This window comes from Terrapene carolina, unplaced genomic scaffold (assembly GCF_002925995.2).
Source record: "Terrapene carolina triunguis isolate 2854851 unplaced genomic scaffold, T_m_triunguis-2.0 Scaffold93, whole genome shotgun sequence".
NCBI classification, from domain to species: domain Eukaryota; kingdom Metazoa; phylum Chordata; order Testudines; family Emydidae; genus Terrapene; species Terrapene triunguis.
This window is the reverse complement of record NW_020664444.1, coordinates 31,144,205-31,162,212: the sequence shown is the minus strand read 5'-3', so window position 1 is coordinate 31,162,212 and position 18,008 is coordinate 31,144,205. Positions and strand designations below refer to the sequence as shown.

The 18,008-nt window shown below is 41.4% G+C and overlaps 1 protein-coding gene across 1 annotated transcript in view; it reads left to right on the top strand.

Moving 5' to 3' along the window:
- Positions 1-18,008, top strand: part of KIAA0556 (KIAA0556 ortholog) — a 190,311-nt gene that overhangs the window by 13,752 nt on the left and 158,551 nt on the right. The window contains exons 3-5 of the mRNA XM_029911288.1: positions 270-439; positions 10,393-10,487; positions 14,154-14,285. Of these exons, the coding sequence (XP_029767148.1) occupies positions 270-439; positions 10,393-10,487; positions 14,154-14,285 (397 nt within the window). The remainder of the gene's footprint in view (positions 1-269; positions 440-10,392; positions 10,488-14,153; positions 14,286-18,008) is intronic.

Below are 18,008 nucleotides of genomic sequence, written 5' to 3'. Positions count from 1 at the left end.
TTAGCGCAAATGTTCTAAATTTCAGCTAAAAATATAAAATGATCTGCTAGAATGGAAATGCTTGGGCAGCCTTAATATAGGTGTCACAATGTCTGTAACTATAAAAGCACTGCACAGATAGAATAGCTCCTGGCGGTTATGCCTTGAAAGCTTTTATGATTCAGATTGTGAATATGTTCTTGTACTCCACAACCCAGCAGTATATATCTATCGTTAATTCATAGATAGTTCTCTGAAGATCATATTAATTACTGTCCTTTCTATTTTAGGATATTGAGACATTTGAAAAGAAAGGACCCCATGCAAATCAAACTAGAGCATTTAGAACAAGGATTTTCTCTGTATCTAAATGGAGCTAATTCAGAGTCAAGAAACTATCGCAGAAAACCCAGTTTTCAAGAATTCTTTAGATGTGGGTTGCAGACTGCAAGGATAAATGGTGAGTTAAAAGTAATAATTACTCAATATCTTACTACAGTCACCATTTTAAACCTTCGCTTATTAGACGTGTAAGCTATCGGCATGGCTACTGGATTTTAAGGAAGGTGAGCTGTGAGGGCGTAAGGGTAGTAAGACAGTGCTAGCTGAATGTGGTGAAAATGAGGCTCCGTGGCACCCCTTCATCAAAGCACTAATGCCTATACTACACTACAGATACAATCCTAACAGGAAGCCTGATTATAACTCAGTGGAGCCCCAGCCAGATCCAGTATTTAATGTAAACTGGATCTTAAACATGTTCGTAACCAGGCTGAAGTTATGTAACACAGTTGGAGCTCAAGTTTGCTAAGTTGAAACCAACATAGTTGTAACCAAATATTGCTTTTTTCTCTTTTTTTACCCTCCTATGAATTTGTCTAAATTCAGTTTCCATCCATTGGATATCATTATGCCTTTGTCTGCTAGAATACAAAGCCCTCTACTATCAGAAATCTTTTTATGTACCAAGTTACCTCTTAACTTTTTGTTTGATAAGCTATAAATAGATTGAGCTCTTTAAGTGTCTCACTGTAAGGCAGGTGTGCCAGTCTTAATTCGTAGGCCTCAAACCTCCTACAATCTCTCTTCTAGAGGTTGGCCATATCCATTAGTAGGCCATTGTCCTTATGCCCTAATCATTCAAGTGTTGGTCAATTCAGATCAAGGTATGGCACACGTGTGTGTGTGTGTATGTATGAGAGAGAAAGAGAGGAAAAGGAAGAAGTGTTCAATAAATATTTCTGTTCTGTATTTGAAAAAAGCAGGATGGTGCATTCACATCACTTGAGGATGATGAAATATTTTGCAGTCCATTAGTAATAGGGGACACCTGGTAAAATTACTCGTATTCAAGCGAGTTCAATGGCAATCAATCAGAACTATGCAGTACAAATGTTCAAATTAACATCAGGTTGACTGAGACCCTCTTAAAAAGAAATACTGCGTAGCTTGATTCTTTTTATTTACCTTCTTATCTTTAAGGCTTTAGGGTTCACACAGGGAGGGGTGACACACCCACACCCACACACACACACACACACGGGGAGAGGTGACATACACACACTCCCGTACACCTCTCTCACACAAGGGAGGGGTGACCGACCGACTAGACTCTCCTTGCCCGGCGTTCTCCACCCTCCATGCCTGTCTGGGCTCCTGAGACAGACCAGCCTCTTCTGGTACCTGGCACCATGTCTTCCCGAGGAACACATGGGTCACATGCCCCTGCTCCCCAGATTTCTGCCAGGGTTCACACCAGAATGTGGCCAGCAGCAGCCTTTTGGCACTGTGTGGGAGGGAAGGGACAGGATCTACTTCCAGCTGCAGGGGAGAAGGAGAGGGAGAAGGAATGACCTGCCCTGTGTCTTTGCAGAGCTCGTCTCTTCTCCCCCGCCCCACTCCTGTATGTTTGAAAGCAGCTTGCCCCTTCCTGCCCGCTCATGCAGGGCTTGGCTCCACCTGGCCAGTGCCCCAGGCCGGAGGGTCTTGGGCTTTCCTGGAGCACCAGCCAAGTCAGAGGCAGTGGGGGAAGGACGGAGCCTGCCGGTCAGGCTGTTGGTGATCCGAGTGCTCCTCCACACAGCACTGGGAGCAGGAAGAGCCCCGCCAGGAGGGATATGGAAGAGCAGCAGGGCTGGGGAGGGATGAGGGGGAGAAGGGGCAAAGCAGAGAGAGGACAGTGAGAGGCGGAGCACGTAAAGGGCCAATGGGTGGGCAGCAGAGGCAACACATAACCAACCGTCGCCTGGCACCTTTCTGCACTCACCAGCCACTGCAGCTCACCGCCAGTGCCAGCCAGAAACAGAACGGGGGGCGGGGCCCTGCTGGCCAGGAGCCGGCATGCAGCCAGGGCTGCGCTGAAGGACCAGAAGGGGGAGCAGCCAGTCCCATGGGCTGCATCTTTGCCCCGCCATCAGCCTTGCACACCCATCCCCATTGCCGGCCACTGGACACACACCCCATTCACCACTTAGAGTTGTAGAAGAAAATCTCTGGTCACTGAGGTTAATTTTTAATAAATCTTGTAATGATGGGGAAATTCCAGGAGACTGGAAGAATACTAATGTGTCAATATTTAAAAATGGCAAGCAGGATGAGTAGCCTGACAGCAATAATTAATGCCAGTCAACATGGTTCGATGAAAATAGATCTTGTCAAATAAGCCTGATTTCATTTATTGAGGAGATTACAAGTTTGGTTGATAAAGGTATAAGTATGAATGAGGGTTGATTTTATGAGTTTGCTGAGGTGCCATTTAGATATTAAAAGTGAAATCTAACAAACTAGATTTGCCAATTTTATAAGTGTTATAGCTAATATCAGAATGAAATTTAATTACGTTACCCTCTTTTTATTGAGTCCAGGGAGCTTTAGCTTAGTAATTTTAATGCTAGGTTCTTCTCAGGTCAATTTTTACCTGGGACAGTATTTCTAAAATCAGGATGTTTGGTTATTCTTAACCAATCAACAATTTATTAATTCACCCAGAACTATATCCATATACAATCAGCAGTTCAGTAAAACTTTGGTACAACCAATGTTTTAGGCAGTAACTGGATACAAAAGATAGTCTTGCAAGCAATTGTCATAGTCTACGGGTTGAGGCTCAGATGTTCTACCACGTAACAATACAAATCACGAAGATTTCTTCTTATATTTACTTATGATCTTCAATCTTCAGTTCTTTAGTATCTCTACCACATTTATTATACTTCAAGTATTCCTTCAAGGAGTAAGGATACACTTGTTTTAAAGGCACTTTTAAGGATGTTTTCCCTGCTGTTGAATGGTTTGGTCTGAAAGGGACAAGTTTAAAATATCAAGCAGTTGCTTAAAGTTATTGTTTTATTGTGTGTTGCTTTAAATCTCTTAGGTTAGTTTGCTTAGACTTACAAAGGAGAGCATGCAGATAGCATTAGTTAAAATCCAAAATATGATTTCTTGAGGTCTCACTAAAAAGTGTAGACTCATTAAAATAATTTTCAGTTATTTATATTAAAGAACAGAAGGCGAAATACAATCTTATTTGAAATCTCACCACTTCTTTAGGGCTTACAATAGCACAGGAGACATTGTCCACCTATGGAGAGCCAGTTTATTTGATTCATAAAGGCATACAAATGTGCAGCTTCTAATTTGGGGTGAAAGGCATATTGGCGGGATGAAACAGATTCTCCATGGTATATTTGATTCATACGGCAAACAGATTTGAAGTGAAAACATGTGAACTGGACTTCTTGGAGTAAATAGGAAATTTGTTCCCTAACATAACATGCTGTTCGTGACTGGTTTAAACTCACAGCTTCCCTGATCATCTCTTGATTGAGATTCACTTACAGAATGCAGTATGCCACCTTGCATAGGAAGGCAGGGTGTTACTGTGACCCAAGGACCTCGTGCTGCCAACTGGCAGAGGGTTCTGGGCTTCTGCCAATCAGAAGTGACAGCACCTATGGGGGAACTCCAGATGGCGGCAGCTAGCCAGAAGGAATTACCGCCAAGCTTGAGTCCCCATCTCCCTGAAAAGCATTGGGATTACGCAAACGTTTTTGAAAAGAACAATGAGGACTTGCTGCCTCCGCACTGAAACTATGACTGCCCTATAAATCTGCAACCCGGGGTGAAGATCCCTTATGGACTGATAAATGCAATATCCGAGCTTGAACTGGCAACCCTTCATGAATACATCCATGAAAAACTGGCCAAGGGCTTCATCCGGCACTCCACCTCACCAGCAGAGGCTCCAGTCTTTTTTGTCAAGAAAAAGGACGAAACACTATGCCTTTGCGTAGATTTGTGGGCTCTAAACCATGTAAAGATCTGAAACGGGTTGTGACGGGTTGGATCACAGAAACCCCCTTGGGGCTGCCAACTAATGTGCCAAGACTACTTCTGCCCCTGCTTTCCCTGCTAGCTTAGGACTCCAGAGCCCTGCCTGGCTGTGCCAGACACACTTGCTGGCCACAAACACAGACCCAGGTCTGAACCACGTCCCACAAATTGCAAGCTTAACTGAAAGCAGCTTAAGAAAAGTCTTTAACACTCAGATGCCCAACTCCCAATGGGGTCCAAACCCCAAATAAATCCGTTTTACCCTGTATAAAGCTTATACAGGGTAAGCTCATAAATTGTTCGCCCTCTATAACACTGATAGATATACACAGCTGTTTGCCTCGCCCTCCCCCTCCCCTCCCCGTATCAATGCATACTCTAGGTTAATTAATAAATAAAAAGTGATTTTATTAAATACAGAAAGTAGGATTTAAGTGGTTCCAAGTAATAGCAGACAGAACTAAGTGAATTACCAAACAAAATAAAACAAAACACGCAAGTCTATGCCTAATACAGTAAGAAAACTGAATACAGATAAAACCTCGCCCTCAGAGGTATTCAAGTAAGCTTCCTTTTGCAGACTAGTCTCCTTCTAGTCTGGGTCCACCAATCACTCAGACCTTCTGTAGTTACTGTTCTTTGTTCCAGTTTCTGTCAGGTATCCTTGGGGGTGGAGAGGCTATCTCTTGAGCCAGCTGAAGACAAAATGGAACTGTCTCCCAGGGGTTTAAATAGACTTTCTCTTGTAGGTGGATTACTGCTCCCCTACTGCCCCCGGTGTAGAATTCCAGCTCCAAGATGGAGTTTTGGAGTCACATGGGCAAGTCACATGTCCATGCATGACTCAGAACTTACAGGTAGCAGCCATGGTTCACATGCTACCTTGTACGTCCTCATGTAGACTTCTTATGTGGATTGGAGCCTTCCAAGATCCATTGTCCGTTAAGTGCTTCTTGATTGGGCACTTAACTTGCAAATTCCTTTCTAAAGAAGCTGACCAAATGCTTTACTAAGGCTATTTAAAATCAAACAAGTATACAGCCAATATTCATAACTTCAAATACAACAATGACACATGCATACAAATAGGATGAATATATTCAGTAGATCATAACCTTTATAGAGATATGTTACATGGCATATGTAGCATAAAACATATTCCAGTTATGTCATATATACATTCATGAGCATATTCCCATAAAGCATTATGGGGTGCAACGTCACACGGGTATCCTCTGCCCTTAATCTCAGAATTAGAAGATCATGTGCAGTCTGCCAAAATCTTCAACTTAGTGCACATCATGTCAAGGGACGAATGGAAGACCACATGTCGAACCTGCTATGAGCACTTCAAATATTTAGTAATGCCATTCAGGTTGACCAATGGTCCTGCAACCTTTCTCAACACTTTGTGAATGACACATATTTAGAGACATCCTGGATCAGTATGTAGTCATCTATCTATCTTGATGTCTAAAAACTCAAGTATGTCAGACTTGAGGAGCATTGTTATCACGTTCATTCCATCCTGGAAAAACTACAAAAGCATCGCCTGTTCACAAAGTTGGAAAAATGTACCTTTGACCAGTCCTCTACAGAATTTTTGGGTTACATCCTCCCCACAGAGGGTGTTAAGATGTACCCCCCAGAAGGTGGAGGCCGTCTGTCACTAGACCCTGCCCTGGTCCTCCTGGGAGTTACAGCACTTCCTGGGCTTTGCTTCTTTTACCAATGATTCATCCCAGCTTCTCAGGGCAAATAGCACCCATAACCAACCTCCTCTGCAATGCCGCCAAGTTTGTTTGGACACCTGAAGTTCACCATATTTTTGAACAACTCAAGGATGCATTCACCAGCACCCTCATTCTAGCACACCTGGACCCAGGCATTCATAGTGGAAGCTGATGCCTCTAGCGATACTCTCCCAGAGGCATGGTCCACTGCAAATCTTGCACTCCTGAGCCTACTATTCCCGAAAATTTACCCCTGTTAAACGAAATTATGAAATATTGGATAAAGAACTACTTGCAATTAAATCAGCCTTTGAAGAGTGGCACCATCACCTCAAAGGAGCCTGACACTCAATGCAAGTCTTTTCGGACCATAGGAACCTTGAATATCTGTGGAAGGCTCAGGCCTTGAACCAAAGACAGCTCAGGTGGACATTATTCTTCTCTTGGTTTGACTTAGTCATCACCTCTCTCCCAGGTACCAGGAAGGGAAAAGCTGACACCTTATCCTGAAAGGAGGAATACTACCAAGAGTGCACGGATCCAGCCAAGAACTACCCTGTCTCCTAAAACCTTGCAACTTCCTCAGTGCCACAATGCACCAAAACCTGCTTGATCTAATTCAGTCCACACAAACAACTGGGCTGGAGCCCTTGTGTTAGGACATAGGCCCCATTCATGGCTCAAACCTGCTGTCTGCCAAGAAGGAGCTCATAAGGATGAGCCTGGTAGCCTGTTACTCTTGTGGGCAGTAGAGGAAAATGAAGAAAGAGTGCTTGTTGAGGGAATGCAAATATGTCTGGGTTTGGACAGCAGAAGAGAAGGCTCATATGAAGGCAGCACCAAGTTGATGGTCCTGGTAGGGGTTCAAGAAAAGGAGATACTAGGGATTGTAGACTCGGAAGTAGAAAAATGGTGAAAGCCACCCTGTTGGGTGAGAGGATCACCTTGTGGTGGGTGGGGGACGACGACAATTTCTTTGCAATGTGCACATGCAGATGACTGGAACTGACAGTGGGGACCCATACTGATTTGATCATGGTAGCACTAGCCGAAAAATTAGCAGACCCTGTGATAATTGGTCAATATTGGCCTGCCTTTTGGCAAATGGGTAATTATAGAATCATAGAACCATGGGGTTGGAAGGGACTGCAAGGGTCCTCTATTCTAACCCCGTGTCAAGATGCAGGATTTGTTGTGGCTAAACCATCCAAGAGAGATGACTGTCCAGCCTCCTTTTGAAAACCTTCAGTGAAGGAGCTTCCAGGACCTCCCTAGGTAGTCTGTTTTATTGCCTACTGTTCTTACAGTTGCAAAGGTTTTCCTGAGATTTAATCTAAATCTGCTATGCTGTAGTTTGAACCCATTGCCTCTTGTCCTGCCCTCTGTGGCAAAAGAGAACAACTTTTCTCCATCTTTTTTATGGCAGTCTTTCCAGTATTTGAAGACCACTATTATGTCCCCCTTAATCTCCTCTTTTCTAAACTAAACATACCTAATTCCTTCAGCCTCTGCTCATATGAACTGCATTCCATCCCTCTGATCATCTGTCTTGCTCACCTCTGGAGTCTTTCCAGTTTCTCTACATCCTTTCTGTACATTAGTGACCAAAATGGGCCACAGTACTCCAGCTGAGGCATAACGAGCTCTGAATAAAGCAGTACTGTCACCTCCCATGACTTGCATGCTATGCCCCTGTTAATGCAACCTAAAATTGCATTTGTTTTTTTTGAAACAGCATCGCATTGCTGACTCATGATGAGGTTGTGATCCAACACAACTCCCAGATCCTTCTCAGCAGTGCTGCTGCCAAGTCAGTTATCCCCCATTCTGCATTTGTACATTTGGTTTTTCTTCCCTAAATGTAGCACCTTACATTTGTCTTTGTTGAATTTTGTTTTGTTGTCTATAGCCCAGTTCTCCAATTTATCAAGATCCCTTTGAATTTTAGCTCCTTCCTCCAAAATGTTTGCAGCGCCCCATAGCTTTGTGTCATCTGCAGATTTGATCAGTATGCTCTCTATTCCTACACCCAGGTAATTTTAATAAAGATGTCAAATAACTCTGGACCCAAAACAGATCCCTGTGCAGCCCCACTCGAGACCTCCTTCCCGTCTGACATAGTTCCATTAATTGTTACTCGTTGTTTGCGGTTGTTTAACCAATTATGTATCCACTTAATGATAGTTCTGCCAAGCCCGCATTTCTCCAGCTTATTTATGAGAATGTCATGTGGGACTGTGTCAAAAGCCTTGCTGAAGTCCAGGTATATTATGTCCACTGCATTCGCCCTATCCACCAAACTATTTACAGTTAATGAACTGACCAATGCCACAGCATAGCCCCATGCAGGTCCCAGCTGGTGGACACCATGGACGTAGAGGACCTGGTGAGGAACTCTGAAGACCCCTGGGAGGGGATGTCCTGCGGACCAGGATTGTCCAGAGATAATCATAGATTCTAAGGCCAGGAGGGAATATTGTAATAGTTTAGTCTGACTCCTGTATAGCACAGGCCAGAGAAATTTCCCAAAATAATTCAGAGAGCAGCTCTTTTAGAAAAAATATCCTATCCTGATTTTAAAATTGCCAGTAATGTAGAATCCACCATGACCCTTGTAAATTGTTCCAATGGTTAATTACTCTCAGTGATAAAAATTTACACCTTATTTCCAGTCTACATTTGTCTAGTTTCAATATCCAGTCATTGGATCATGTTATACTTTTCTCTGCTAGATTGAAGAGACCATTATTAAATATTTGTTGCCCATATAGATACTTATGGACTGTGGTCAAGTGACCCCTTAACCTTCTCTTTGTTAAGATAAATAGATTGAGTTCCTTCAGTCTATCACCACAAAGCAGGTTTTCTAATCCTTTAATCATTCTCGTGGCTCTTCTCTGAACCCTCCCCAATTTATCAACATCCTTCTTGAATTGTGGGCACCAGAATTGGACAGTGTATTCCAGCAGCAGTCACACCATTGCCAAATACAGAGGTAAAATGACTTTTCTACTCCTACTTAAGATTCCCCTGTTCGTGCATCTGAGAATTGCATTGGCTGTTTTGGCCACAGAATTGCACTGGGAGCTCATGTTCAGATGATTATCCATCACACCCCCCCAAATCTTTTTCAGAGTCACTGCTTCCCAGGATAGAGTCCCTCATCCTCTAAGTATAGCCTACATTCCTTGTTCCTAGATGTATACATCTACATTTAGCCATATTAAAATGCATAATGTTTGCTTGTGCCCAGTTTACTAAGCAATCCAGATCCTGTTCTCTTCGTTGTTACCATGCCCCAAGTTTTGGTTCATCTGGAAACTTTATCAGTGATGATTTTATGTTTTCTTCCTGGTCATTGATAAATGTTACATTCCATATGACCCAGAACTGATCTCTGTGGGACCCCATTGGAAACAGACCCACTTGATAATGATTCCCCATTTACGGTTACATTTTGAGACCTATCAGTTAGCCAGTTTTTAATCCATTTAAAGTGTTCTATGTTAATTTTATATCGTTGTACTTTATTTACATTAAAAAGTTATGCAGTATAAAGTCGAACACCATACAGAAGTCTGTTGCATCAACACTATTACCTTTATAACCAAACTTGTAAGCTCATAAAAAAAATCAGGTTAGTTTGACAGGATCTATTTTCCATAAACCCATGTTGATTGGCATTAATTGTGTTACCCTCCTTTTCTTTATTAATGGAGTCCCATATCAGCCACTTCACTATCTTGCCCAGAATTGATGTCCGGCTGAGGAACCTATAAAGACCCAGTTTTATATGTAACCCTTTGTTTCCAAATTTCTGTCCTATGAATCTCTATCTTTTGTTCAATAAACGTATACATACTTTTACTATAAACAAATCTAAGTGGTGTGTGCTAAGCAAAGCTGTGTTCCAAGGTGAACTATTAAGCAGTGGTATACTGTTCCTTTGGGATCAGTGGGCCTGGTAATTCTGTGAGTGTCCAGTTGGGCAGGGACTGAAGACTACAGGGGATACTTGAAAGACTCTTGGGTTGGTGTGTGCCTGTCACTAACCTGTAAAGAGAGAGTGGAGCCTGTGGAGGTAGTTGCTAATGTTGCCAGTAGCAGGTGGCATCAGGGCACTTATCCCAGGCAGGCACAGACAAGGTTCACTCATGCTAAGGGCAGGTGGTAGCGTGGTTCCTCACAAACCTGGGTACCCCCAGGGAGCATCACACTTGTGTTTAACTTTTTGTGTGACATTGGAATCAAAAAAGTGTCTCAGACCTGGGGAGACTTATAAACATTCTGAAATAACTCCAAGGAGGATATGTGTTTTCAATGAGATTGTTCCTAATTCCTGTTTCAGATTCTGGTACAGCAGCCCAAGTAAAAGAAATTGAACTGCAAGGACGCAGCACGCAGACTGCACCAAGCAAAATCCAGCGTAAAGGATGGTGTCAGGTATGGCATGGCAGGGAAAAATGCATCCTTGGTGAACCGTTTGGGGCAGCAACAAGTTTGTTGGGAGGCCCTTTCCTGACCCTAACTACAGCTCTTAGTTCTGCAGTGTTACACAGGGAGACACACTGTGCAGTTCCTCTAGCCTGAGCCGTAGTCAGTAGGGAATTCTTACATTCCTGAATTACAGAAAAAGAGCAGCATGTACTGGGAGTGGATATTGTTTCCCCATGGGAGGACAGTGGTCGTCAGCCCCACACTTGTTTATTCCACAAGGAAAAAAGTATTTTAAAAAAAATCTCGTAGGTGATCAGTTTATCAGAATTCAGTACACTGTGTGTGCAGTAAGATGTCTTGATCGATGACATTTTACAAAATTGCTCTGGAAGTTTGGGTTTGACAAGATAGATAAATATGGCTGCTCCCTACCACTGGTTGCAGCAGTAGCTATGGCATGGTTCAGAGGAAGTGTGCATGCCCCAGACCGCTAATATTTTTAATAGGATCCCTATGGAAAGAATAGGGAACGTGATTTCCACCTCATGTTATTGGGGGAAATTGGGTGGGGAACAGCAGAAAAAGGGACTGTTGATTAGACCAGGGAGCAAAAAGAACGTATTGCTGCAGGAACCAGTTTGTGGAAGAATGAACCTAATGTTTGTGTGCCCGCTATATTATCTTCCTTCAGTGACTTATTCTGCTTATTTTCATAGATTTTTAAGGCCAGAAGGGACCATTGTGATCATGTAGTCTGACCTCCTGTATGAATAGGCTATAGAATTAGTCAAATTTGTAAATTTTACAGTTCCAGCCTGGACTGATTTTAAAACTGATTTCAATCATTCATATAGATATAAACTTGATAACTGTACATGTCTCGCTCAAGCAGTGACTTGCCTTAAGAAATTTCTTCAGTCTTCATTTTTGGTATATCAATTTTGTACGATAATATTAGACCATACTTCTTCAAAATATAGTACATGCACCTGTTTCATTGAAATTCCTGGGAGTTTTACCACTAATGGGAACAGGATCAGATCCTACGTAAGGAACATTACTTGAAACTAAATTAAATCCAACCACAGAGAGCAGCTTGCTAGACATTTTTTAGAAACCAAACTTTTTCCTTATTAGGTTTATACTTTCAGCAAAATGTTCAGTATTGTGTTATACTGAAATGATACAATATTGCTAGTAATCTATTATCTTGTGATAGGCCACAACTAACAGTCTCCCTAGGGAGCCACCTGTATGTTTTGTTTTTTTTTTTTTATATATATATATATATATATATATATATCATCCTTGTCATCAGCAGTATGCATTTCTAAACTGTTTCTTTCTTACTACCAGACCTTGTATCTGTTCATCACACTTTGCACATTTGGCCCATAATTTTTTAAAATTATTTATTCATTTTATTATTATGTTGACACTGTCAGTAGGTACAGGGACACCTTTAACATATTTTCCCATAGAGTAGTTTCTCTGATCTAGAGACCTGACAGGCTTTTCCTCTAAAATGTCTAGTAAGATAGCTGAGCAGCCTAGACAGGGTTCCTCAACCCGGGAGTCGGGACGCAAAATTGGGCTGCTACAATGTTTCAAAGGGTCACATGGCAGCTCCCATCCCAAGGAGGTGGCTGGGCTCGTCTCCCTGTTCCAGGCACTACAACCTCTGGGGTCCCAGCACCACTCAGATTTGGCCCAGATATTGTGATGACAGGAGCCCGGGTAGGCAAAATTTGAATGAGTGACACTGCAACCCCATGAGTCAGGTCACAGCTCCACTCACAAATTTGGTCCAGGCAGGGGGCGGGGCCAAACCTGAGTGATGCTGAAACCCCAGAGGTTGCAACACCTGGAATGGAGAGCCAAGCCCAAATAGCCCCACAGCACAGGAGTCACCACTGTGGGGTGAGTGCTTGGCAGGATCCAACCCCCCACAGGGGCAGGATCCAACTGAAACCACCCCAGTGCCTCTGCCCCCGGACTATTTACTGGGTCACAACAGGTCATAAACATTTACAAATGGGTTCTGAGCCTAAAAAGGTTGAGAACCTCTGTTCTAGACTAAGCATTATATCAGTCCCATCACCATATGGGAACTTTATATCAACTTTATAGTCTGAAGTCCCTTGTTAATTTAGTTTCCTCCTTTGGAGATAGCTGGAATACATCTACATAGAGCTGTTTGGGTGGTGGCTTCTTGCAATTTGACAGAGAACCCTAATGGAGCTCAGTTATATGGCACACAGAGTTTGGACACTAAATGTAGCTTCTGTACTCTGCTTTTCCCCAGTAACTGTGGAAAGACTAGGAGGAATTTGGCTCTAAAAGTAATGAGTTTTAGACTTTGACCAACAAAGCACTTAAGCACATGCTTAACTTTAAGTACAAGTAGCCCTAACATCATTAGTCATTCCTTGGTTCAGGCTATAAAATTTCCTTATGCATTTGAAGTTTATAGTGTGTAATAAAGTTGAGGACTGTACAGAACATAGTTTAAATCCTATTTGTGCTTGTAATTTCATACATGGGAATTGTGCAAAGCATCGAGCTATTCCAACATATTACACTATTTTTCTATTTAAGTGCCTTTGATATGTGATGAGCTTAAGTAACTTGTTATAAATGAGATAAATGGTTGTAAGTTTAGATTTAAATTGTTAAACAAATCTAATCCTGAAAACAAACAAACAAACCAACAAACCACGAGTGCCTCCTGTGTCAGTCCGCAACTAGTAGGTTTCTAGCAGTCTGTTCCATTACTTTCTTTTCGGGAAGCTGCTTTTCTCCTGTGAGGTCAAATGGTATTTAAAAATAAAGTGAAGATAGGAGTTCACTAAACTTCACATGATAGGGAATCCACTGCATTCCTACATAACTGCTTTAATGGTTGTTTACCCTCAGTGTTAAGCATTTGTACTTTATTTCTAATCTGAATTTGTCTAGCTTTAAGTTCCAGCCATTGGATAGTCTTATCTTTCTTGTCTGCTAAATTAAAGAGCCCTCTGCTATCAAAAATTTCTTCCCCCTTCCCCCTTGTATGTACTTGTAGACCATGATCAAGTCGCCACTTAACCTACTCCTGGGTAAACTAAATAGATTGAGCATTTTAAGTTTGTCACTATAAAGCATGATTTCCCAACCTTGATTAATACCTTGGGATTCTTTTCTGCGACCTCTCTAATTTTTTCAACATCCTCTTTGAAGTGTTCACACCAGAACTGGACATAGTATCCAATAATAGGCTCCCTATTGACAATACAGAAGTAATGCTACCACCCTGTTCTTACTTGATATTCCCCTGCTTACACATCCAAGAATCAGGTTCACGCTTTTAACCAATGCATTGTGAGCAGGATGGCTAATGTGGAGACACTGCACCATTGCTACTTACATTGGTGCAATCCGTTTGATTCAACTCTATAGTGCAAATGCAGCCATTGCTAATACTTGTAACAAAATTAGATAAAATTTCAGATGGGAGAGTATTTTTAAGTTAATGGTATCCCTTTAAACTTAGGGAAGTAATATTTTTCCAGTTACATTTGAAAGTTTATATCTAATATGCATGGATATAACATTGTATGAAGCATGTGATAATTACATACTTAGTGTGCTAATAACAGAAGAAAGATGTGATTTGTTTGTTTCTTTTTATAGAAACCTGTGCAGATTAAAACAGAAAGTGGCTCTAGACTCTGCATTTCACCTCCTCCGGAGTACTCTGATGATTTTGAACCTTATGAAAGCTTGAATATGGAGACAAACGACTATCATATTAATTGTTCCCAGGTACAGATTGACTTCTGCTGTGGCATTGTTCATGATCAAATGTGAGTCTAAATGAAAGTGGACTCAATTGCCATAGTTTTGGCAGCTGAATACCAATACTCACTAATTCAAGCAAAACCCATTATAATGTATATGGCTAACTAGAGTATTTGGGAGTGGTTAAAAGTGACACCAAAAGGGTCAAAAATGAAAACATCTAATGTGTCATTTAAAAAGCATCAGTTTAATCTAATTGCAGTCTACAACACTAAAATACTTAAATCATAATTGTATGTCTTTTGCATGGTGTCACTACAAGGCAGAATTAAGGGTTCTGCTGAAGGAAAGCTTTCAGCCCTTAGAGTGATTGTCCACAAAGATTCCACTCTCCCAATTTTTAGGTCAATGGCAAACTTTGTCAGTGATGATTTTATGTTTTCTTCCAGGTCATTGATAAAGATGTTAGTAGTTCAGAACTTTATAGAATTTTTCACCATATAATTTTGACCGGTTTCCACCCCAGCCCCATTCTGGTTTATGTCCTACCCCATGTCTTCTATTTGGACCTGCACGCTTTTGGTGTGGTTGGCCATTTTGAAAAAATATTTATGGGGAACTTAGGGTGATTTGTATGTGTGGTTTTTTACATATTAAGGTTAGAAGAAAATAGGGTTTTTTACACACTTTAGAGAAAAATAATTGTATAGGTTTTTAGATAATTTACAAAATAAAGTGGATTATCATAAAGTGGTAAAGGAAAAATGTCAGAAAAGAGAGTTTTAAAACTGCACTAAAGGAATAAGTTTTAAAACACAAACATGTTAACAAATCTCTTTAGAGAAAAAATAATCTTTATTCATTTTTTGAAATAAAGTTTATGATGCTGGCTGACCAGGACTGCCTGCTCTTGCCATGGCTTTAGGCCTCAGCCAAGCACTGACAAATTAATCACTGGAAACCAGTCTGCTTCACCTGTGTATTAGTATGGTTATGATGGGTATTGGACTTATAACAATGTGTTTGGTGTTTAGACTTTAGAAAATTATTGTAAGTTGCTGCATGCATTAACCTCACTTATAATATCTTTATCACATGTTATAAGGTAATATTTAAATTTTTACAGATACAAAGCAAAACATATTTGCTCTGAACTGAATCAGGAGGGATCATCTCCTGCCCATCAAGAAGGCCTATCAAAACTAAATGGGCCATTGTGGGACATCACAATACAAAGACTTGGTTAATTCCCCTTTAAACCCATAAAGAGGCTATGTGCAAAAGGGCTTGTCCCATTCAGCATGAAATCTGGAAAAAAGAAATAAAAATAGCCAACAAGAAATTTTTTCATCTTTTGTTGTTTAGACTCTCACAGGGCCAGAGCTATGAAACAGAAACAAAGATTCCTAGGGTTAACCTGGGTTAGCCCTAAAAGACATTCAGAGCTGACAGATTACTACAACTCTGTCAGCTTTTGAAACCAGAGACTGTAACTCATTTGTGTATATATGAGTGCCTGCTTTAACCTTGTAATAACTCATTCATTACTTTTCTTAGTTAATAAATTCTTAGATATTTACTATAGGGTTGGCTACAAGCATTGTCTTTGGTGTGAGATATAAGGTACAAATTGACCTGGGGTAAGTAACTGGTCTTTTAGGACTGGAAGTAACCTGACTATTTTGTGATCTTTTGTGAAAAGTGACCATCTATCAGTGCTTAATTTGGCAGTTCATAACCTCGGCACAGCTGGGCTGCATCAGTTATGAATGTAAAAAAAATTGTTTGAGCCCCAGCATCTTTTTCGTTACAAATTAAGCACTGACATTTATCATATAGTCCAGCCTGCTTGAGTGGCAAAATAGACTGGAATGCCCAAGTGGACTGTCTGTGACTCCATGGTAAGACTGTTATAGTGATTTAGGAGTTCACACTTGTTACTGGGTTGGTGATATCTGATTATAGAATATACAACCAGTTTGGGGTCTCTGCTCTGCTTCTTGACAGTCTGCCCTGAGGTTGGCACTCACAGCTGTAAGCAAATCCAGATAGTGTGACAAAAGTATTAAACATTAGTTTTTAGAAAAAAATGTTCTTCATGCATTTAGGTTATTTTGAAATAAAGTCTGAAAAATAATTGTATGTCTTTTGAAATATGAAAATATGCTTATGAATGTGAATATGATGTAACTGGAATATGCTTTACCCAAAAGGTCTCTTGTAAGGTATCATTACAAAGCTTATAATCTACTGAGTGTGTTCATCCTATTTGTTTGCATGTATTATTTCTATGTCTGAAGTTAGGAGAATTAGATATAAACTTGTATTACTGATGTAAACATATTAAGTGGAAGCCATTAAGGGTGCTTCAGAATCAATGAACTGTAAATGGCTGTTTACTTGCAAACCTTCCTGTGTACATGTGGGCCAGCCCAGGAAGAATGGAGGCTGGGGTCTCACAGGACATGTGACCATGTCACATGATGCTGGAATCCATCTTAAATCTGGTACTTTTCCATTTAGAAGGAGGGGTGGGAACCCAGAGAGACAAAAGATTCCTACCTTGTGCCAAAACTATAAAAGGGGGTGGAGCAGGACAAAGGGGCGGCCAGTCATGAGAGAGGCTCTGCTTACCACCTGAGATTTCTGCTGGAATTAACAAGGATTGTACCAGGGGAAAGGATTGGGCCCAGACTAGGAAGGAGTCTAGTCTGTGAAAGAAGCTTATTGGAACATCTCTAAGGGTGAGATATTACCTGTAATCAGTTTCTTAATGTATTAGGCTTAAACTTGCTTGGTTTTGCTTTATTTTGCTTGGTGACTTACTTCGTTCTGTCTGTTATTATCTGAAATCACTTAAATCCTACTTTTTATACTTAATAAAATCACTTTTGTTTGTTAATGAACCCAGAGTAAGTGATTAATACCTGGGGGAGCAAACAGCTGTGCAAATCTCTCTATAAGTGTTATAGAGGGCAGACAATTTATGAATACTCTGTATAACCCTAACCTTTATACAGAGTAAAATGGATTTATTTGTGGTTTGGATCCCATTGGGAGCTGGGTGTCTGGGTACTGGAGTCAGGTAACCTGCAGAGCTGTTTGCACTTAAAGCCTGCAGCTCTGGGGGCATGACCCGGACCCTGGGTCTGTGTTGCAGCAGGTTAGCGTGTCTAGCTCAACAAGGCAGAGTTCTGGAGTCCCAAGCTGGCAGGGAAAATGGGCTCAGAGGTAATTTCAGCACATCAGGTGACAGTCCCAATGGGCTCTCTGTAACCGATCCTGTCACAGGGTTAAAGTTACTTCAGGGGTCCATTTGGGCTGCATAGAGGCTCTAATGACTGCCAATGCTAGGTACCCTGTGGACAGGGTAGGCTTGAAGGTATTTAGTATTTCAGCTGGTAGTCATGTCAGTAACCAGGAAAACCTCTTTTTGGGACAGTTATTGGTTTTATAGATAATGATGCCATCAGTGGCAATTATGCTAAAAACCCTTTCAACTTTAAACATTATGACATTAATTTTGTGGCCTTATATGTGGATGGCAAGAAGGTGCCGGCTAAACCTCTGTAACCTGATTTTGAGGACGGGAACTGTGTGAGGGAGTACATGCAGCTCATGCAGGCAATTGGAAAATATGTAAAAGTCCGAGTGCTCTTGTTCCATTGTGGTGACTTTGCTCACACTGTATAACAGGGGTCGGCAACCTCTGGCACGCGGCTCGCCAGGGTAAGCACCCTGGCGGGC